Here is a 22,441-nt window from a genome sequence, read left to right as displayed (position 1 = left end):
GGGTCTGCGTGTCTTCCCGCTGGCCGGGACCAGGGTTTTGAACTCTGTGGGAGATCCTTTGGGAAATGATCATTTCCTTTTGTGTTTGTACAGTGAAACCCACTCAGGTGATGGTCCCTGCCGGACCCTGAAATAGTCCAGTCCCCCAATCCCTGCAAGACTTCCTGTCATCCCTCCGTGTAGACTATAGCAAGTGTCCCAGCCCCCCGAACGCATGTCAGGGATGGTCTAAAGGTTCCTTGTTTCAAAGCAGGCACAGCCGGGATCCTGCCAGACGTCACAGCCACAGACGCGTTATCAGTGAAGAAGCAATAGCTGTAAAACAAAGTCACAGGAACCTGAAAAGCAGAGTTAATGGAAGGCCCATGTGTAACGTAGCCACCAGCATATACAGCTGATTTTCCTCCTGTGTCCCTGTCTTGTCCTTGCTGCTGGAGCCGTGGGGTTCGCATGGCCTGCTGTCAAAGTGGAACGGAAACTGGCAAGTCAGTCACTGTGTCACTGAAAAGATCCCAGTGGACACGGGCAGTGATGGAGAAGTGCCTGGTTTGGGATACATCACTCACAAACACGGGGCTGGGGAGGTAGCAGCAAAGTAGCGGCAGTGTTTCCTGATGGCTGGCCAGAGATCCAGAAAAATGTGAATAAACCTTGCGACGGCCAGAAATAAGGGGAGTTTGGATGGTACCTAGTGCTTTAGCCAAAAAAACAAAACAAAAAACCCCCCAGCCGCGGAGCAGAAAACGAGACTCCCCCGTGGTGGCCATTATGAACAAGGTTCACTGAATTAGCATTTCCCACATCTCCTTTAGTATCTCCCCTGAGATCTGAAAACCTCTCTTCCCCTTATCTCGGTGTGGAATCTGATGTGTCGCACCTTGACGTATCTTCCATTGATTCTCTTTCTAGACAATCGCTGTATGGACAGAAGGTTTTTACCAGCTCGGTCGAAACAATCCATCGCTCTGGCAAGCTTTCCCGGGGCGGGCAACACCTGGGCGCGCCATCTCATTGAGCTAGCTACGGGTTTCTACACTGGGAGCTACTACTTCGATGGATCTCTCTACAACAAAGGTGAGAGGGGCGGGGAGCCTATGCAATGTGTTAGACCAAAGCCTAATTTCTACTTATGTCTTAGCCTGAGTATAGAGGAGTATGAGAAAGTAAGTTTGTTAGTGGGAGCAAAAGTTAGAAATAAGTTGGAGACAGAAAGAGGGGATAACGGAAGTGAGCAAGGAGACGAACCAGGGCTATGTTGTGGCTGGTTTTAGCAGGGCATATGTAGTGTAACTGGTAACTGCATGCCTGTTTGCTTAAATAAAGTTTGTGGTTCTGTCGTTCAAAGTATCATCCAGGGTCCTCTACCACATTAAATGGTCTATAACCGACCTAGAGCCTGGAACCCCTGAACGCTAAGCTTGGTTTATTGCGTTCCTAGCTTTAACAATTTCATACTAATTGGAAACATGTAAAACGCAAGGTCAGAGAAGAAAGGCAGGAGAGGAGATTTAAATGAAGAAAGAGACAGCTGTGACTAGGGAAGGAAATGTGCTTTGTTAATGAACAAAAGACCATAAAGGGTGTGCAGGTCAAGTTCTCCTCCCTGCAATGGAAACTCATTGATCGATAGGTGGATGGAATTCCATTTAAGTCAGTGCAATTGCTCCTGATTTACATCAAAGTTCTTGAGAGCAGAATTTGGCCCCATTTGTGTATGAGTTTACGGGGCTTTGTGAGAGCGTGCACGTCACTGTGACTTAGTCAGTGTGTGCCAGAAATCATGTAAGTCAGGAGGAAAGAAGGTAGCGAATGAATCTCAGCAGTCTCCTCTTTGGTCAGCAGTTCCTCTGCTTAACATACATAACAGCAGGTAATCTCGGTGAGCGGTTTGGTGCGCAGCTCTCCAGAACCTTTCTGGATCTGACCCTGAATGAGGTGGATGAAACCTCTTCCCCCTCGCACTCCAACACCCCTTTTCCCCAAAACCAGGGATGGTCTAAAGATTCCTCATTTCAAAGCAGGCTGGGATCCTGCCAGCCAGCACAGCCGCAGACTTACATTGTCACTGAAGAAGCGATAGCTGTAAAACAAAGTCCCAGGGACCTGAAAACCACAGTTAATGGAAGGCCCTGGAGTAATGTAACCGCTGACTCAAATACCAGCGCACACAACTGATTTTCCTTGTGTTTTCCCTTCTTGGCCTCACTGCTCTGAAACACAGTTTTGAGTATTTCAGGTCATCGCAATGGCTTGGTAGATTTGTTACTAGGAATTCGTTTCGTGTGTTTCAAATGAAGCCTCAAACCCAGCAGTCCTTATTCAGGCAAAACTTCCTCTGGCTCCACTCGGAATTTTGCCCAAGGAAGGACTTCAGGATTTTGGGCCAAGTCTTGCCGCAGGCTCATGGTGTTATTTTTACAGTTTGGGAGAGGTTACACGTCATTCCTGTCGTGTCCCGGCTCCATAGTTCTGTTTGCATGGTCCATCTATCACCACAGCTAATGGTAACGCCACTGAGCAATGCCCGGAAAGATGACACTCCATTAACGTTAGATTTAAAAACCAAAAAAGACATTAAAAACGCCTCAGTGCACAGCAACACTGGGAAAGCAAACAACACTTCCTCTCTGCCCAGAGAATGCCTGACGGCTGGATTGTGCCATTGCCACAAAGCCCTGGATAGGCCATGGCACCAGTTAGCTCAGACGAGGAGAATTTGGCTCCACCCCTGCACATCCATATGTGCCAGATTGCAGGCTGCCTTACATGACCCTCACAAGTGCATAAGGGGCGCCTTGTGCCCCTTTAACTCCCCTGTCGTGTCTGTGTTGCAGCTGTCACTCGTGGGCCAGGCTGGGGACTGAGACTTCCCACAAGCGGGAGTGGCTCGGAATTGCTCAAAAATGTACGAATTCCACATTTTTTCACCAAAAAAAATAAATAAAAATTGACCAGCTCCAGGCTCAGCCTGCTACAGAGTGGCTGGACCAAATGCCAGGGGGCAAATTGCCACTTTGTTTTGCATTATAAAAATGATTTGGAGTCTTATAATGGATTCTCCCCACTTAATTGGTATTTTACCCAGTTATTCCTACCCTGCCTTGTCCTACTGTTTACGATACCCGTTTTGTAACACGTCAGTAGTAAACTGTGGATTCGAGTTGGTTGCCCCGAGATCATCAAATCCGCCTTTAAACTCGCTTTTCATTAGGGATTTAAAAAAAAACCCAAAACTTCTGTAGGTTAACAATCTCCATCCTCTCAGAAACACCAGAAGAATTCAGTAACCAAATGCAACAATAGCAAAGAAAGCACTGTTACATCAATCAATCTTAGATAATCTCCCGGGCAGAGAGGAAAACTGCTGTGAGTTAACTTAATGATACAGCAAAGCAAGGCTGCACGCTGGCTGTCCATGACTATAAAACACCGACGTCCTGCGTTAACAGTCAGGTAGACAGAGTATAAAGACTTGGCTTTCATGGATTTTGCAATTTTGCTCCAGGATGCACAAATTGTTAATCAAAAACATCACAGACACCTAGTGAGAAGGGCCAAAACAGAGTCAATCTGGGTGTTACCCAATGAAACGTTCCTATGGCTAGCAGGACAGCAGCTCACCAAAATTAAACCGCATCAAGCCAACTCTTCTCTCCTAGCACACTGAAGCCACTCAAAAGCGACTGGGAGCCCAGCACTGCAGAAAGCACATCTAAGCCCATGCCACCTGGAGCCACCATGGTCAGGAATTACTAAAGGGACTAGTGATATTGAGCATTTGGTGGCTCAACGTGAGGCAGTTCAAAGGGACCTGATTTTAAGAAAGTGCCGAGGGCTTGTCATTATCAGTGGCATTTAAGCATGTGCTTGAAGCTAAAGACATGCTTTGTTTATAGCTGCAAAGATTCCAAGGGCAGAAGGGACACCTGTGATCATCTAGTCTGACCTCGGGACCTCAGTTCTCCTCTGTAAACCAGGGATAATACTATTTCCTTTCTTCAGCTCGCTTTGTTGATCTCGCCTGTTCAGACTGAGTGCAGGCTCTTCAGGACTCTGGCTCTGGTGTTTAGATAGCACCGAAAATAATGGGGCCCTGAATTTGGACCAAAATACAAATACATTATGCATAATGTCACTGGCTAGGGCTCCTCCAGTAATACGAGTCGTAAATAATAATGTTTCCATTTGAAAACCGTTGACGGGCTCCTGGCTGATTCAGGGTTAAATTCCTTTTGAATATTGTCACATGGGATAATTTAAGGAGCCCCGTTCATTCTATTTTCTGTTTCTCATCGTGGTCGCAGCTTGGGAAGGCACGAAAAGGGAAAGTCATTTGAAAACAAGTTATCCACTCCCCGCCTCTATTGCAAAAAACCATTTTGGTGCAGAGATGTGAGATCACTTTGCTTTTTATCAGGCCCAGCTCCCCCTATTCCTACCCCAAAACAGGCCATTCCAAAAAAGCACTCACTCCTCCAAATAAGAATATATCTGCTTTCTAAATGCAGTAAATCCCCACACCTTATGCGGTGAGAGGCCAATCTCTCTATTACAAATTAGGCTGTTTCAGAGCAAATGTCGCTTAGGGCATGCATGGTGGCTTAACAGAAAAATGTCAGGCGGCTGGCTCCTGAAGAGATGTGTTAAGGTCCGCTCGCTCCTGCTGGTTGACTCACAAAGCATGTTTCTCCTTGGGCTGAATGATTTTGCGGATATCCATCTTTTGTTCCTATATGACATGGAGAAATTATTTACTGAGTTAATATTTTACAGGAAAAGAGCTTTCCTTCCCCCCCGCCCAGCCTCTAAAGCCCCTGGAGGGACAATAACAACACTGGCCCGGTGATGTAAAAGATGACAGTATGAATTGTCTAGAATTATAAAGAGCCGCTGCTGAATTCAGTGCAGGGAAGGTCTGAAACAGACAGAGCACTATCTTGTTATGGGATGCGCCATAGAACACAGTGAGGGCAACTTAAGGAAGAACAGTATTCAAGCACTTATGCACTTAGCTGTGGGACTTTTAGCCATAAGATACAATTGAGTCAAAGGCATTACCTGGGTTCATTGAAGGCATGGCCATTTATATGGTTGACTGTATTAGTCAAAGAGAAATAATAAGGTAATTTGTTACAAAATAAGACTTTTGGAAGGTTTATAAACCATCATGCTTCTGGGCATAAGCAAGCCTCTGATGGGGGGGTCAGGAAGAAACTTCTCTGTGAAAAGGTTATTTGGTCAGTTCCTTCTGCAGGATTTCTTGCACCTGCCTCTAAAGCAGGTAGTGCTGCCTAGTGTGGCTGATAGGATACTGGTCTTAATGGGCCACTGGTCTGATCTAGTCTGGTAATTGCTATGTTCTAGTGACTGCCAGAAGAAAATTCTGAAATTCTGATTATTTATTGGTATTACAGTAGCACTGTGGAGCCCGAGGCAGGGATCAGGACCACTTTCCTTGCATGATCCCATTTTCAGATGTATTGCTTCCTGGGATCCCAGACAGCATTGGAGGAGGCCATTTTAAAATGTGACCTCACATGCACGGTATGTGCTAAGTCATGCTGTGCTGAGGAAACCGTTTTGCTCTACAGACACAGACCTGAAAGACCCAGAGGAGTTTACAATCTAGATTAGTGCTCAGGAAATGGCCTTTCAATAGCATTCAGGCTTGTGATAAGAGGAATAATAATGATCATATTTTATATTAATTTACAGATCACAAAGTTTTCTTTTCTTTCTTTCTTTTTTTTTAACAAACACTCGGACAAAAAAAATCTCTCCTCCTAACGCAGTCTGTACCAGAGCTGGCCTCAAAGTGCAAATGGTTATCATGGACGTTCATTGGAATGCATACGTGAAATTTGATTAAACTGTGTTTGCCAATAAAGCTGGGTGAATAATATTAAAAAATATATGTAAGAACTTTTTGTTTGGTGAATAAAATAGTCAGTAAATAAATTATTCAGTGGGTTTGTGAACAAAGGGCTCACCAGTGGAAATGTTGGCTAATCTCTGGGACTCTTTCATGATCATGGTAATATCTGAAAGACCCACACCGAGCAAACTGCATGGTACTGAGTTTATGTCCCTCAGAAGGCTAACTGGCTAAGATGAGCCTGTGGGGAATTGAACCTGTGACTCCAGGGAGTCTAGTCTCAGCTGTAGAACTGCTCACTCCTAGGATTAGAAGAGACCATGTTTCCCTGGTAGGATTTACCTTAACAATCCTTGCTCAAATCTAGTCCAGGAGAAGTCTATTTCAAATACAGCCGGAGATTCTCTAGGATTTCAATATCGAAATGCTGAGCTGAGTTAAGTCTCTGGAACCTATCCGACACGTCATTGCGATAGTCGTCGCTAATACAGCATGGTAGAGTTTCCAGACGGGAACTCGACACATTCACCTATATCAGCCAATGCCGTCCCCTTGTTCTCCTTGGCACACAGCCAATAACGGTTCTTGATTATGTTCGGTCACTAGAGCAAATTATTTAAACTTCTTTATCCCGCTGAGTTTAAAAAAAAAAAAAAAAAAAGCACACACAGCAAAATCTACGTGCTAATGATCCAAAACAGTTTGTTCCGCTGGCTAAATATCAAACAGCATTTCATGTTTATTCTGGGCTTTCTACCCATCTGACTGGGCCAGAACGTATCCAAGCAACTGGTAGATTAGCTACCAGGTAGCTCCGTTGTGCAGTAGAACGGAGGAAAGCAAATTACACGTCTAGAATTGATGAAATACATCTACTGACATCCTCTGTCTCCCCCTGGCTTGAATCATCTGCTGACACGCTTTTCCCTGTTTGTTCAGACGCGGTGTGTGTATTTTTCATGCAGCTAGGCCCGGGGTCCTTGCGATGAGGCGCTTTGGCACGTTGAGTGCAAGCTGGTTGGCTGTGCAGTTGGATTTGCAGCTGGCGAACTAAGAAAAGGATGCCTCCCGCCCGCTCAGCAGCAAAAGCAGCAGAGTTTGGAGCAGCGGGCGGAGGGGACCCTGCGTTTAACCCCGGATGAATTTGCTGGTCGTTTTCACGAAAGCAATCTTAGCCCTGGTGGCTGGCACTGGATGCATGGCAAAAGGATACCGGCAACCACCCGTTTCACCATTGCCTCTGCTCCGCGGGATCCACCAAGCAGCGAATTCACTCTTGGTGTCCGGCCTGCCTTGCCCAGACTGTTGTGGACACCTGGCCAGCATGAGGGGGACTGACTCCATTGACTGTCCTCCCCTAGGCACTACAATGGCTTTTAGTCACTCAGCCAGAGGTGGAGAGCCGGGTAGCCTATTCCCAATGCCCGAAGACCTCCGCTCCCTTCAAGTTTATTTCTTAGGACAAATTATTCCTGATGGTAGCTGTGCCGAGTCACCCTGGATCACTGCTAGGGGCCAGGTGTTGGGTGAAAGCACCAGCCAGATATTGTATGGGCTATGGGTAAAACTGGCCTGTGCAGAGACTCAACATAATGCTTATACACTTTGTAACGCCCCAAACAGGGCTTAAGTGGTAAACAGAGCAGGGGCCTCAAGTTGGCCGGCTGCACAGGGATGGATTTCAGCGCTGGGCTCCCCCGAGGTAGCGTCATGATGGCCAAACATGAGTTCAGCAATTCTGCTGGTGGACATGCCTTTGCTCTCCTTAAACTTGCACAGCTGAGATCTTCAGTCGGAGATATGGCGGGGACAGAGAGGGGGGGTTATTATAAGTCCCACCCTGCCCCGTCTCAACACAGGTGATGTCTCATCGGCTGCTACAGGGGACACGGGTGAGCTGAGTGGGTTTTTTTTATATATAAACAAACAGCTTTAAAACTCAGATGAATGAAACCAATTTACGGACAACAGCAAAGGCTGGTGACATTAATGGGCGACCTGAGTGCTCACATAACTCGCTGTCAAGTGTCATTTCTCACTTTACGAGCCACCACGAGATCTTTTTTTTCCCTGAGCTTTTTTTCTGTAAACATCATGGCCAGGAAGATTATATTTTTAAAAAAATCCTCTTGACCCTCAGATACAGGCAAGCGCTCGGGTACATCGGTTAATGCTGTAAATAGCCCGCCAAGGCTCTTGAACGCTGGCGCGTGTACCACTGAGGCCTCCCAGAAAGCTGAGATTTGGGAAATCAGGCTGTTTGCAGACAGCTCTGCTGACAAGGGGTGAAATTCACTGCATCGGCACGAAGCCGGAGAATCCGTGGCACTTAACCACCTCTTGCGTTCCTGTGCACAGTATGCAAAGACCTGGGGAAGTGTCATCATTAGCCTCCTTTTACACATGAGGCAACAGAGAGGAAGTCATTTGCCCGGCAGCCATGGGAGTCAGTGAATGAACCAAGAGAAGAACCCCGGAGTCCTGACGGGGAGCCTTGCTGAGGTCATGAAATCCACTTGTGCCATGCCGTAGGAGCCATGCTGTCAGGCTGGAATAGCAGCCACAGCCTGGCTGCGCCCTTCACATGGTGCTGCACCTGCTCAGATCTCATTGCCCTTCCCCGACATAACCCACCCTGGCTGACTGGCGTGGGGGAGGCTCCCGGGAAGGGTGCATTCTGGGGATTGCAATGCCCCTTCTTTAGACGTGGCTACGACCAACAAGGAGATGCCAAATCTCACCGAGAGTCACTGCAGTCATGGTGTGTGTGGGTCAGCCCGGGGCAAAGCGAATTAAGGGGACAGAGTTCACCACGTCAGCGGGTGCTTTGCCTAGCACACCTCCAGCAACAGGCCTTGGCTAATGCAGACACCCACAGCACCGCACGTTCTTTGGGGGTCCTCGGGAACGCCCTGACACTGCCGCCTCGTGCTTTCACAGCGAGCTCTGGGACCCCGGCACCCACAGACTGAGATCGAAGTGGACTGGTGCAGCTGGGGACAGCCTCCGCCTTCCAGTGCAACGTGGTACCTCCATAGCTGCGATCGTTAGAGGCAGTTGGCACCTCTACAGCACCTGCCTAGTGGGGAATCTCCGAGGGCTTTGCAAGCATTGACGAATGAAATCTCACAGCGCGCCTCTTCTGGTATTACTTTAGTAAAGTACAGGCAGCATGATCCCATTTTACAGGTGGGAGAGGCTCAGGCACGGAGAGAGAGGTCCCCCAGTTCCCTCAGCTCCAGCGATTCCAGGGAATTACTCTTGATTTATATTGCTACAGGCACAGAATCTGCCCCTAAGTGATTTATCCAATACAGCTGGACAGCTGGGAATAGAAGCCAGGATTCCTGACGCCACGTCCCCTTCTGTAACCATTAGACCCCGCTCTCTGACAGCTGTCACTAGGACTGAAGCTGAGGTGTTTGCAGCTGATCCTGGGAAAGTGCTTTGTGTTGCCGCACAGGTGCATAGGCGCATGTACTGCACGCATAGAGGCGTACTGAGAGCCACCAGATCATTACACTGGGCACCACGCACTGTGCTAAGCAAAACATGAATTTTAAATGATTTTCAGCTTAGAATCCAAGCAAATAAATTATTTCCATCTGGAGAGAGGGCACAAATATATTTTAAATTGCCAGCTGCTTTCATCCAAATGTATCTTGCAATCTGATTTCTCCCTGCTTGTTGATTTCTTTGCTTTGGCCTTTTTTTTTTTTTAATTATTTTATTTATTCTCTCATGTCTGTTTCTTTTTTCTGGAAAGGGTTCAAAGGTGAAAGGGATCACTGGCAAAGTGGAAGGACAATCTGTATCAAAACCCACGAAAGTGGCCAGAAAGAAATCGAGGCCTTTGATTCAGCCATACTGCTCGTCCGGAACCCATACAAAGCCCTGATGGCTGAATTCAATCGGAAGTATGGCGGTCACATTGGATTTGCTTCTCATGCACATTGGAAAGGCAAAGGTAGGCAAGTTACAGATTTCTATGCTGCTGAGGTGACTAGCCCAAAGCAGGTGGTTAACATGCGACCACGCTGGGACTAGAATCCGGGAGCAGAGTTAAGTGACATTTTTTTACCGAAAAATTTTTTCAGTGAAAAAATGCAGATCCAGGGACCCCAAAACGCTTTGTGAACTTCACCGAATGGTTGAGGGGGAAAAACAACAATCCCATCATTGAAAAATAGTTTTAACATTTGCTGTCAACATTTTCAAAATGAAATGTTTTGATTTTTTGGATTGAAACGACTTTTGGTTTTGAAGTTTCCATCATGTGTATTTTCAAACATCCAAACATATTTAAAAACATTTGACATAGACATGAAACATGTCATTTCCGATTTCATTCAACCCAGAATGATTTCCCTCTCTCTCTCTTCTTCTTTTTTTTTTTTTTTTTTTTTAACTTTTTTGATTCACCAAAAATTTCAGAAGCATTTATTTTTGGTTCAGGTTTTGTCCCGATTTTTCAGAATTGCCAGCGAACTGAACAATCCACTATTCTCACAGGTCTCTCCAGGAGCTCTGATTTCCATTGCACTGCTTTTACCGCTAGATCAGAGGCCTTGTGCTAGTCCTTTGCACAGAGAGGAATTTCACCAAGAAAGCAAACACAGAAGGAGAGTAGATATCGAGATAGGGAATTCAGCCTTTGATCTGGGCAAACATTCCAGGAAAAGATGTTTTGCCCAGCTCGGGTTGATGTGCGTAGAGTTTGGTGAGTCTGGCTGGCAGAGGCAGAGAGAGAGGATGCTGGGATTGATTGTCCCTGTCTTCTTTTAGCTCATCGTACAATAGGGATAACACGGATGGGGCTTGAGCAGGCTTGAAACACGCCGCTTTTGCAGCTGGTTCTCAAACACCCACCAAAGCCATTTATTCCTCCATCTGGAACTTTATCCCTTGACGTTTAAACAGGGCTATTAGTAGAGGACGACTTATCCCCATCAATCCCACTGGGCTATTCAATTCAGCCGTTCTATGCGCCGAGCTGAAATAATAAACCTTGGACTCAGAGAAGGCCCCTGCAATGGCTGCCTTTCCCAGTGGTGTTAAACCAAAACAAGCGGCTCATTAAGGCAAAAGCACCTTCCATCCAGGTACCATCCAGTGCTTCTACATAAGCCTAGCCTAACTTCAGTACCCTACCAACCTGTGGGACGACTGAAATGCTTGTAAGAGCCCATTGGAAGGCCCCGCTTTCCCAGACAAGCTCCAGCATGGCCCTGAATCTCTAATTCCCACTAGTGGAATGAAGGAGAAATCCCCCAGGATTATCCCCTCGGAAGCCAGAGCTGTTCTCAGAAAGGGGACAGGCCTCATAGCAGAAATCACTGGTATCAGAGGATTGCTTCAGGATGATGCCATAAAATCCCTGGCCATTCCACGGGGCTATAAATCCTCTTCCTACTTGATTATCTTTCCCTTTCACTGGCCATTCCATGTAGTGACCCCACCAGGAGATTCTCTCCTGGAATCCTTCCCCTCCAGACAAATCATTTGCAGCCTTTTAATCCTGCACACCCAGCTGCTCTGGAAAAAGCACCTTTCCCATGCACAGACACATATTTTGGATGCTTGTTAATTATAGCAATTTACAAATTGCTGTTGTGAAATTGACTTCATTGGAAAGAGTTAAAATATTTAGCTTGATTGAACATCTGCTACCCTTAATTCAGAGTTTATTTAAGGGGAATCTCTTTTTGTGCTGTTGGTGTGTGCCTGGATTTCATTATTGCCACGTGCACCGAAACACACTCCCTCGCTCCCCGGCACCCGAGACGTGCCCAGAGCAAAACCCCAGCTCTGACCGCCCCCAGACTTGGGGGGTAGAGTCTGCCTTTTTAGATACAGCTCTGAGCACAGGGTGGTGTCCTAACAGCACCACTCCAGGAGTAGTCCCAGGAGGAACCGCTTAGGCATTGGCTCTGGGACTAGTGATTTGCTGTTAACTCAGGCCTGTGACAAATCACGACGCCGTTTCACACCAGCTCGTCTGTCCACTCTGCCCACTCCTCAGCCATTTGTGCTTGGGGGCAGCAGCAGGGGCTTGCGTGTCTTGGAAGCCAGGTCTGAGTAGCACAGGCAGGTGTGGAAGGGGGGGGTCCTTTCTCTGCCATATCCCCCTCCTCCCTGCAGGCACATGAACCAAGTCACTATCTAGCCCTCATTATGGGAGAGTTCATAGGTTCAGAAGGGACCATTAAATCCATCATCAAGCCTGATCTGCATGGACAGAGGCCATAGAGCTTCCCAGAATTAATTCCAGTTGCAACTGGAGGAGATCTTCTAAAACCCCAATCTTGACTGTCCGGGGCCCAGTTTTGGCCCCTCTCTAGGGATGGTACTGGGGTCATTTGCAAACCTGTGGGAGGGTTTTCAGGTCCAGTTTAACATGCCTCCCCCACTGTACCCACACTTGAAACCTTTTCCTTTAACATACCGGTCTGGGATTGTCAACCGCTGCAGCTATTTCTCTGTGGGAGTTTGTGCCAGTTGGGCAAAGCACTCAGCATGATTCACGGAGTGTAGTAGCAATAATTACGCTACACAGAGAATGTGGAGAGAGGGAACCTCAGAGAAGCTTATCGGAGGTTCAAGAACAGCCAACACAAAAAAACTGAGTAGAAGGTGGGAAAAAATCTGTCCACAAATATTCTCTCTAATACAAAAACTAATTTGGATTTGGCTTTAAGTCAAAATATGCCACCTTGTGCTCTAAATATGACTCATATTTTTAATAGTGAGCGTAATTAACTGTTGGAACAACTTGCCAAAGGATGTGGTTGATTTTCCATCAATTGATGTCTTTATATCAAGAATACGTGGCTTTCTAAAGAGAATGCAATAGATCCACGACAAGATATGGTCCTGATCCAGGAAATAAAGGGTGAAAACTTTCCCCTTGGTTATGCAGGAAGTCAGACTAGAAGATCACAATGGTCCCTTCTGACCTGGAAATCTGTGAATCTATACAACTGCAAACCTTGCAAGTTCACTGTCCGCGAAGGTTCAAGCACTTCATCATTAACAGCATGAATATTTGTGATGAGCTAAATTTCATACTGGACTGACCTGTTTGTGGAGTTTGCAATTAGCACCGTGTTGCTTAGTTACATGACTCATCCCATCAGAGGACAAAAAAGAATGCATAGTGAATAGGCAACACACTGCAAACCAGATGCAATATATCCCTCTGCAGAGATGGCAGCACAGAGTCTGTGCATAACTAAAGCCCTACTTCGAGGGCTGAAGTGGGAAATAAGTAGCCTCTGCCCTGGAGTGAATTTTACTCATTCGGAATATTTGCAGTAAACTCGCTACAAATAACTGAAGAACAAACATTATTCTCTGCAGAAATTCACCGATAAATCTGAATACAGAATAATTTAACAATGGCACGAACTGAAAAGAGGGCAAAATTTGTCATAGGAATTATCTGTTTGAATGGGGAATGCTTTGGTACAAATATCTAGGTGCGGGTCAGAGCGGAGTGAATGATTTCCATGAGGGACCAGCAAAGCAGCCGCATTGCTGATTGGAAGTGCCAGAGTACAACGGAGTCCAGTAAAAATGGGAAAATCTGTCTTAGTGCCCTAGCAGGTTTAGAAACACAGGACCTAATATTGCAAAGTTATGGTCCTGTCAATAGCTATGGAACAGCGCCGGGAAGAAGGGCTGCTTTCATCGCAACTGGCATTCATGTGCGTTCTATTAATCTCTGCTCACGATTGCTGCAGTGGAAAGGAGAGAGGGAATTGGAGCTGGAGCTCTAGCGCTGATTTTTCTTTTTTACTACCTGTGATTTTTTTTTTTTCCTGAGGGCTGAGGAGGAAAGGCTGGAGAGAAATATATCACCCAGTTCTCCAAACTATTCTAACTGCAGGATCAGCCAAGGTCAGCTGTAGGCGGGTTTGGGGCCTTCTGTTTTGGTGGTGGTGTCGTGGTCCAGTTCTCGCTTGACAGCTCACGTGCCAGCCCAATCTCCTGCTCCGCTCCAGCAGTGGAGACAAACTTACTCCCCGCCGCCAGTCTCCCGCTCGGTGCCATTAGCCCATCAATTATAAGTGTGCCCCTTCTATCTGCTATTGGAATAACTCCCAGCTACAGTTCACCCGCTGGGTTTGAACCCAGGACCCTCGGCACTGTAAACAGAGCACCACCTCCCAAACAGGGTCACATGGCCTGGGATGGCTTTGCAGCGTCCTGCCTCAGTTTCCCTTTCCTTAGGACTCCTTAAACACTCCACACCAAAGTCCAACGGAAACTAAACCACGGCACTTTCAGGTCCCAGGCGACACCGTCCTGCCAACAAACAGAACTCCCAGCAACGAGTCTTCACCCCAGTCTCAGGCTGGGCCCAGCCCCTCCTCACTGAGGGCCCATCTCCCTGCTACCCCAGGAGTAACATTCAATTCAGGCGCCCACCTGCCCCCTGTCCCAAGAAGGGCCCAGTCCCTCGTCTACGAGGGTCTGCCTTTCTGCTGTTCTGGTAATAACTCATAGGATTTCTTGCCTGGAGTTTAGCCTTCTCCCCCTGGAGCAGGCCCAAGGCCTTCTCCTCAAACCTCCTCCCCCTGACTCTCCACAGGCCTCTCTTTTATATACCCCAGGCCTGACTGGGTCACATGACCCACAGATCACCCCCACCTCCATTTTCCCCACCTGGGGAGGTGAGTGGCCCCTGTCACAGATGGGGCTGAGGTCCGTCTCCCTTAAGGGGCCAGACACCCTGTGCGAGCACCAAAGCACAAACCTCTACCACATAAAAGGAATAATTCCAAGTGTTGGTAGCAGTGGTAGGGCTATTATCCTTGATGTGGAACACTTGAGGATAACAATCTCTGAACCTGGGTGCAAGTTCCTGCCCTGCGATAGACTAACAACAATAATACCTTGCTCTTATCTAGCACTTTTCATCCCTAGATCTCAAAGTGTGTTACAAAGGAGGATCAGTACCCTTATCCCAGATGGGGAAACTGAGGCACAGAGAGGGGGAAGTAACTTCATACCAGGTCAATGGCAGACATAGGACTAGAACCCAGCTCCCAGGCCAATCTGCTATCCACTGGACAACACTGCCTATGAAACCTTGGGCAAATCACTTATCCCCATTGTACAGAGGGGGACCTGAGGCACAAACAGGCTAACAGCTCTGCCTTGCCTCCCAGGGGTCTTGTGTAATAAATACGTTAAAGATTGTGAGGCGGGGCCAGCTAAGTGCCTAAGATGAAAGGCGAAGGAAAACCACTCACCCTTTCCGAGCATTTTATGCTCTATCCTAAGAGGCCTTTTGTCTGGAATGCTAGGGAGCCCTACATGAAAAGAAAAGGGCCAGTCGGTGTTTAGTTTTCCCCCATAAGCCCCTTTGTGGGGAAGGCACGTGGGAGTCCCTCAACACAGCCTCATGGGCAGCACAAGACAGCTGTCGAGACGTAACATTGCTCATTCTTCCCACAGCCATGACCTCCAGGCCTAAGGAAGAGGGAATGACTCTTCATGGCAAGAAAGAGATGATTACATTCCCTTTGCTAACTTAATCCCTGGCCTTTCCTCCGAGACGATTGTCCGTTTGGCCCCACGGAGGGCCGTGGTTATTTTTCTCTTCTGTCTGAGCGATTGGCCTTTCTCTTGGCATTGAGTTAAGGACAGCCAACTTATTTCATGTCAGACATGACTTTAATCTCCAGCAGGCTGCCCAGGGCACTCCATTCTCCATGGCACTTGCCCTCCTCGCCCACTGAGCCAGCCCCCAAGAGACCCTACCTTTAACCCGTCACCACAGGGCTACTTTTATGCATCCAAATCACGTGTGACTGTGTGTAGCGGCAGAGCAGGAATTGCCATCCATTCCTTGTTCCCGATCATTAAAAGCAAACAGAAGGAAAGCCTACCGGGCTGGATAGGAAGATGACAAATAGAAACGGCCTCTCCTGGGTTCTTACTTTTCTCATAAGCATCCCTGCATCATATGAATGTGAATTTAGCACTGGTCAGCGTAGACAGACCCTGGAGATGGGATTCCTCCCGTTTCATGGCTCGCCATTAGCTCCAACCCCCCTCCATGGCTGAAAGAGGAATTCGCTCTGCAGGGCCAATCCAATTCAAAAGTCTGTGAGTGCCAACCGGGAGGCCATTTTAGGTGCCAGACCAGGAAGGCATTCAAGGAGGGCATTTCAGGACAGGCTTGATGTGCATAAGTGCTTCCCTGACTCAGAGCCGTTGTGCCAATGAGGGGTTTTTCCCACCGAGCTCTGAATTAGGTAAATGTGCATGTCACAGAAATACGCCAGCAGTTGACTCACAGCAAGCTGAGGTTTTGAGCTGCCGAAATCTCTGTGGAAGGCCTGCCGCTGTTCCGAGCCTTGACGTACAAATTCCACTCAGCCAGCAATGGGCTTTGACCGCCTGCAATCCCAATGAGCTGCGCTGCCCTGAGAAGGCCGTTGGCCCACACATGTGGGGATATGTCTCAGTGGGCTTCAGAACCTGAGATGGTCTGGAAGAGCTTGCTGGGCCGGTAAGGCTGATTTTCAATAATTCCTGGAACACGGAGCAGGGCAAGGGGTGACCTGAGCACACCGTATAGGTACTTACACGAGGAACAAACAACTGATAACGGGCATGTCAGTCTAGCAGACAAAGCTATAGCAAGATCCAATGGCTGGAAGTCGAAGCCAGACAAATTCTGACTGGAAATCAGGCGCACATTTTTTTAACGGTGGGGGTAATTAACCATTGGAACCATTTACCCAGGGTTGAGGTGGGTTCTTATCAAAATTGGATGGTTTTCTAAAAGATCTATGCTAGTTCAAATGGGAATTAATTCAGGGAAGTCCTATGGCCTCTGTTACGCAGGAGGTCAGACTAGATGATTGCCGTCCTCCTTTCTGGCTTTACAATCGATGTATCTGTGAACCTCTCACTCAGCAAATGACTTCTATGCCATTGAATCTCATGGGCCAGATTCCGATCTGTCACTCCGCACTGCGGAACTGGAGTGACTCTGCTGACTTCAGTGGTCCAGACCTACGCCAGTGTGAATGGGAGAGGATCTATATCCACCAGTCTAAGGGGAGCTTATTACTGTGACTACGAGACCAACTCCCCTTTCAAAAATGGAAACACGGCAGCTCCTTTGGCTGAGCAGATGCAGTGGGTATTTTTCAGGCACTCTCAGAATTAGCTGAGCTACGGCATGTGAGGGGACGAAACCTTTACTCGCCTGGCTGCTGCTGACGTTGAATACAGCTGCTGATCATTTTTCCCCTCCTAGTTGCAGCTGTGCTTTTCACCAGCCTGCGCTGAAGGCTCTTTAAAATCAGTATTTTGTTCCATGACATTAATTTTATGATATCCCTGGAGCGGTTCCAAAGCAAAGTTTTATGTGATATGATTACACAAGGTGAATTGTCCCTGTATCGGTTTAATGAAACAGATACTGTCTTTAATGATTCTTGGGGGAATTAACTACAGTTAAGCTATTAATCAGGCATTGGTTCCTCAAGGAGGACCAGAGGAAGGAGCACATACCCAGAGCTTTTATGCTTCATGAGATACATGTATATTACAGTTGGAGCAGAATCATCACTTATTATTGATGTTTCATTATCCTTTTTATCACCTGATTTTAATGTGAGGCTCAATTAGTGAGAAACCTTGGGAACAACTGAAAGATTTTTAGTAGGGAGTGCATGTAGTCAGCCTTGGGACCTGATGGCTAGTTGATTTCACTGAGGACATTATCAATCACCAGTCAAAGACCTTTGTGGAACTTTATCGACAAAGCACATCGTCATTCCTTCCAGGGCCATTTTGCTGAACTACTCCTGGTCTCGAGGATCAGAAAGCACCACATTTAGTATCTCGAAAGAATGCAGAGTCTGGGCTCTTTAACTGCCCAGTGGGAACCTGCAGTGCTTGCCACCCGTAGTAAAAGTGAAAAGAAGGGAGCATCGCCTTGACTCAGTAGCTGAGGTTTCCGGCTCCCATGACATTGTTGTCATGGAAATCATACCAGTTCTGTGCACAGAAAGTGAGTCAGAGCAATTGACTTCAGAGGCAAGCCGCACCTCAGCATAGTCAAGGGAAGCTAGTGGGGAAAAAGAGCCTGGGCTCCAAAAGAGACGTTTCAGACTTAAAGCCGGTTTTAGGAGATTTTGGTAAATCTCGATCCGGAAAGGTCCACAAGGTTACATGATGCATATGACATGGGCTGCATTTAGCATGAAGTTTGCATGCTGTATGGAAAGACTCCTCCTCAGCAAATGGGTTGCAGAGAGTGACTCGACCATGACTGGAAAAAGATGAGGCCATGAATAGCAAGAAAACACAATTTGGCCTGGGTCAGAATGTGGGATCAGTTTAGTTCTGTAGGGAGGGCAATGAAGTTTAGAACCGTGACAGTTCTGAGCTGTCAGAGACGTGAACAAGGGAGCATCACCACCACCATTAACAATACTGCAGCACTCGCACCAATGACAATCACAGCGAATCACAGAAATGTCGGGCTGGAAGGGACCTTGAGAAGTCATCAAGTCCAGCCCCCTGCTCTTAGGTAAACCTAGACCATCTCTGACAGGTGCAGGTGTTTGTCCCACCTGTTCCTAATAACATCCAATGACGAGGACTCCACAGCCTCCCTTGGAAGCTATTCCAGAGTTTAACTACCCTGAGAGTTGGAAAGCTTTGCCTAATATCTAACCCAAATCTCCCTTCTGCAGATTAAGCCCATCACGTCTTGTCCTGCCTGTAGTGGACGTGGAGAACAACTGATCACACACCTCTTTATAACGGCCCTTAACGTATTTGCAGACTCTTATCCGGTCTCCCCTCAGTCTTCTTTTCTCAAGACTAAACATACCCAGTTTTTTAAAGCTTTCCTCATAAGTCAGGTTTTCTAAACCTTTGATCAGTTATGTTGCTCCCCTCTGGACTCTCTCCAATTTGGCCACATCTTTCTTAAAGTGTGTTGCCCAGAGTTGGACACAGGACTCACCATAGCTGAGTAGAGTGGATAATTACCTCTTGTGTCTTACATACAACACTCCTATTAATACAACCCAGAATGATATTAGCTTTTTTCACAACAGCATCAAACTGTTGGACTCATGTTCCATTTGTGACCCACTGTAAGCCCCAGATCCTTTTTCAGCAGTACCGCTGCCTAGCCAGTTATTCCCCGTTTTGTAGTTGTGCATTTGATTTTTCCTTCTTAACTGAAGTACTTTGCACTTATCGTCATTGAATTTCATCTTGTTGATTTCAAACCAATTCTTCAATTTGCCGAGGTCGTTTTAAATTCGAATCCTGCCCTCCAAAATTCTTGCAGCTCCCCCGTTTTCCCCAGCTTGGTGTCATCTGTAAATTGTATAAGTACAAATTTGATATCACCGTTTTTATTATCATCCTTTGCACACTTACCCTGCCTGTTGCTGGAAGATCTCATTTATTTTGCAGCGGGGCCAAGTACAGAGGATTTTCATATACGCACAGGCTAATTGGATATGGATTTGGACACCCAATTGCCATTCCCACGAAGTGTGGAAATCTCAGCCATAGCACCGATCAGATTTTTGCTTCACATAGGAGTGTTCATTAATTGTGCCTTGTTACACCCCACTGAGCGAGGCAAATATAGCCCCTAGCCCCTTTTCACAGCGTGGGCTATGAGACACAGAGAGGGCAAGTGACTGGCCCAAGCACGCACAGCGAACCAGCCGCAGCCTGGTGTCACCGCTAGCCACACTCATTTTGAGGCTCAAAGGGAGGGATCAGCCGCACATAGTGAACATTTCAGAGAGTCTGTCCTCGTGTACCATGAAAGCTTCTGCATGTTCTTTTGGGAAAATGCAAGGACTATCAATTGGCTGCAGGAAGGGAAAAAACAAGCCAGCTCTACTGTCAGGCTGATTGATACGTACATTTCCTGTCCAGTCCTCTCGCTCACTTGAGAAGCAGACGCAGATCAGACAGGACTGGGGGGAACTTCCTTGTGCTGAAGCTTTAAGACCACCTGTCCCTTCATCAGCCTCAGTCAGGGTCAAGAAAACACTCTTTCAAAGTCTAGTTCATAGCACAACCCGTGACCCAGAATAGATATGTCTACAGAGTCTTTAGCCTTCCACATATTTCTGCCCCTTCCTCCCTGCATAATCCTTGGCCCCCTCCAGTTCTTTCCCCCACTGCTGGCTCCAGGACCTCCTCCTCAGTGCCCCCCACCGGATTGGAAGAGGCTCCAGGGCCCAGTCAACGTGACCCAATGCTTCCCCCACTTCTTCATGCCATTCCTAAAGACCTCACTCTGCAATGAGCTCCTTATGTCGTAGCTCCCACTTACATGAACTGCACTCTTCCTGTTTGTACACTCAGACGGCGTCCGGCGTGCCTTCCTTGTTTAAGAGCTGGGCTGGATTAACCCATCACTGGGCCCTAGGCAACCACGGGGGGCACAGTGCCACTCATGTTTGGTCCTTCTCCCCCCAAATTTGTACCCTAGGCATGTGCTTAGCTGGCCTATGCCTTAATCCAGCCCTGTTTGAGAGGTGTCTTTGATGTCCAACAGTGCAGGATTTGTCCCTGGTTTTGCACTCTCATTGGCTTGGGGACCTGGTCCTTTGTCCTGATAGGGGAATTGTTACCCTTGCACAGTGCCGCCATATTACTAATGCTATTACTCATTGAGAGATTGGCCAACGGGAGACCCACAGTGTGTCTAGTGACTTCAGGCGTGCTGTGACTGATACTATTAATGGATTTCCTTTGCTTCTCTCAGAGTGGCCAGAATTCGTCAAGAACTATGCCCCCTGGTGGGCCACCCACACCCTGGACTGGTTGAAGTATGGCAAAAACGTCCTCGTGGTGCACTTTGAGGACCTGAAGCGAGACCTCTTTGTCCAACTGAAGAGGATGGTGAGCCTCTTGGGCACCGTGGTCTTTGAAGACAGACTCTTGTGCGTCGAGGGCCAGAAAGACGGCAACTTTAAGCGCTCCGGGCTGAGGAAGCTGGAATACGACCCCTATACGCCCGAAATGAGACAAATGATCAGCACTTACATTAAAACCGTGGACGTGGCTCTGAAACTCAGCAACCGCACGGGAGTCCCGGACGACTATTATCCGAGCTGATGAAGACGATGCTTGAAGGCACTGACTCTACCCAGAACAGAAAGGCTTGGTTTCCCCAGCCACTACCTAGTTCCACCCAGTGGGTGGCTTTCTTTGAATTATCCATCTGCTGCTATTCGCTGGTAATGAATTCCTTGCATGAGAAAAAGAATGGTCACCGGTCATCGCTGAGAAGATGCCTTGGCAAACACATCTACAAGCCTAACTTCTTTGGGGGAAGTGCCGTTCTGAACTGGTGTTTGCGACATGAAAAGCTGCACCGCCGCCCTCGTTACCGTTTTCTCTTTCCTGCAGTGTGGGGTGCATTTTCCGGTCTCTGTCAGACTTTACAAAGTGGTGAACAATGCTCAGAAATGGTGGGAAGGAGAAGCAGCCTCTGATTTCCAGTCTGCAAGTGGGCTCAACAGAGAGATGGCGTGTAAAATGTGATCTGGTGTTATTTAAGGTGATACATTCTCTCCGAATAACTTGACTCTTTATTTATAACCTGCCTTGGTGTTCTGGGGTAATACTTATGCTGGAGATTAACAGTAAAATTTACTGTGCATTTCCCGGGCCGAATTCAGATCTGAGGCCCTGATTCAGCAAGGCACTTGGGCCCATGCTTAGCTGTAAGCACGGCTTCTCAACCTGGGCTTTGTGAGCCCTGAGTGCCAGGGGGTCATGACCACCTTGATTTTCTTAGGTTGCTAAGTAGGAGAGAAGTCCCGACTGGATGGGACGGGGCTTTGGGTGGGGTGGGGCTGAGAGAGCCATGACTTCAAGCACATGATTAAGAGTAAACCCAGCAACTGCCTCCACGGGGACGACTCTACCACTCCCATGCTTAAAGTTAAGCGCACACCTAAGTGCTTTGCTGGATCAGGGCCGCGGTTACCCCAATCTAAATCTGAGGAATGACGCTGGAGCCAGTGGAGTTACCCTGGGTTAAACGAGAGCAAACGAGCCCCAACTCCCACCTCCCAGCTGTCTTGTCCTTCCCACCTCCTCCTGTCTAGGGCCCTGAACTCCCCAGGTGATGCTGCTCAGCTCTCCCCTCACTGTCTTTGGCAGCAGAGGCGGCCAGGCGTGGACAGGCTCCTGCGTTGGCTGTCAACATTCTCGTCACAGACGCCCACACAGCACCATTATCTTCAGACAAATATTTGCTGCTTCATCGGTGCAAGGTCACCACAAGCCGCTTCCATTTGCCCTCCTCACAGACGCCAGCTTCTTCTCGGGCAAGCCACAGTCTCCCTCCAGCGCTCACAGCTGAGCCCCCGCCGATGTTCCACGGGCGGGGAAGCAGTTGTGGGGGCTGCACTGGTTAGATCCTGCTACGCACACCTCCCGCATGCTCATTTGATGTTCTTTGCCTCTGAAAACTGGAACAGAGGGAGAACGAGAGGAAAAATGACGCTCACGAGGGAGAGGTTGAAGGTTCGGTCCTCAATCCGT

General features: G+C 47.7%; 1 protein-coding gene across 1 annotated transcript in view; it reads left to right on the top strand.

Moving 5' to 3' along the window:
• WSCD2 (WSC domain containing 2) overlaps window positions 1–21,496 on the top strand; it is a 69,119-nt gene extending 47,623 nt beyond the window's left edge. The window contains exons 6-8 of the mRNA XM_067539362.1: window positions 910–1,074; window positions 9,642–9,842; window positions 20,652–21,496. Of these exons, the coding sequence (XP_067395463.1) occupies window positions 910–1,074; window positions 9,642–9,842; window positions 20,652–21,004 (719 nt within the window). The 3' untranslated portion in view covers window positions 21,005–21,496. The remainder of the gene's footprint in view (window positions 1–909; window positions 1,075–9,641; window positions 9,843–20,651) is intronic.
• The last annotated feature ends 945 nt before the right edge of the window (window positions 21,497–22,441 follow it).

This window comes from Emydura macquarii, unplaced genomic scaffold (genome assembly GCF_026122565.2).
Source record: "Emydura macquarii macquarii isolate MOO-44397 ecotype Brisbane River unplaced genomic scaffold, CSIRO-AGI_Emac_v2 contig_554, whole genome shotgun sequence".
NCBI lineage: Eukaryota > Metazoa > Chordata > Testudines > Chelidae > Emydura > Emydura macquarii.
The sequence above is the reverse complement of the archived record's forward strand: the minus strand, read 5'-3'. Positions and strand labels throughout refer to the sequence as shown.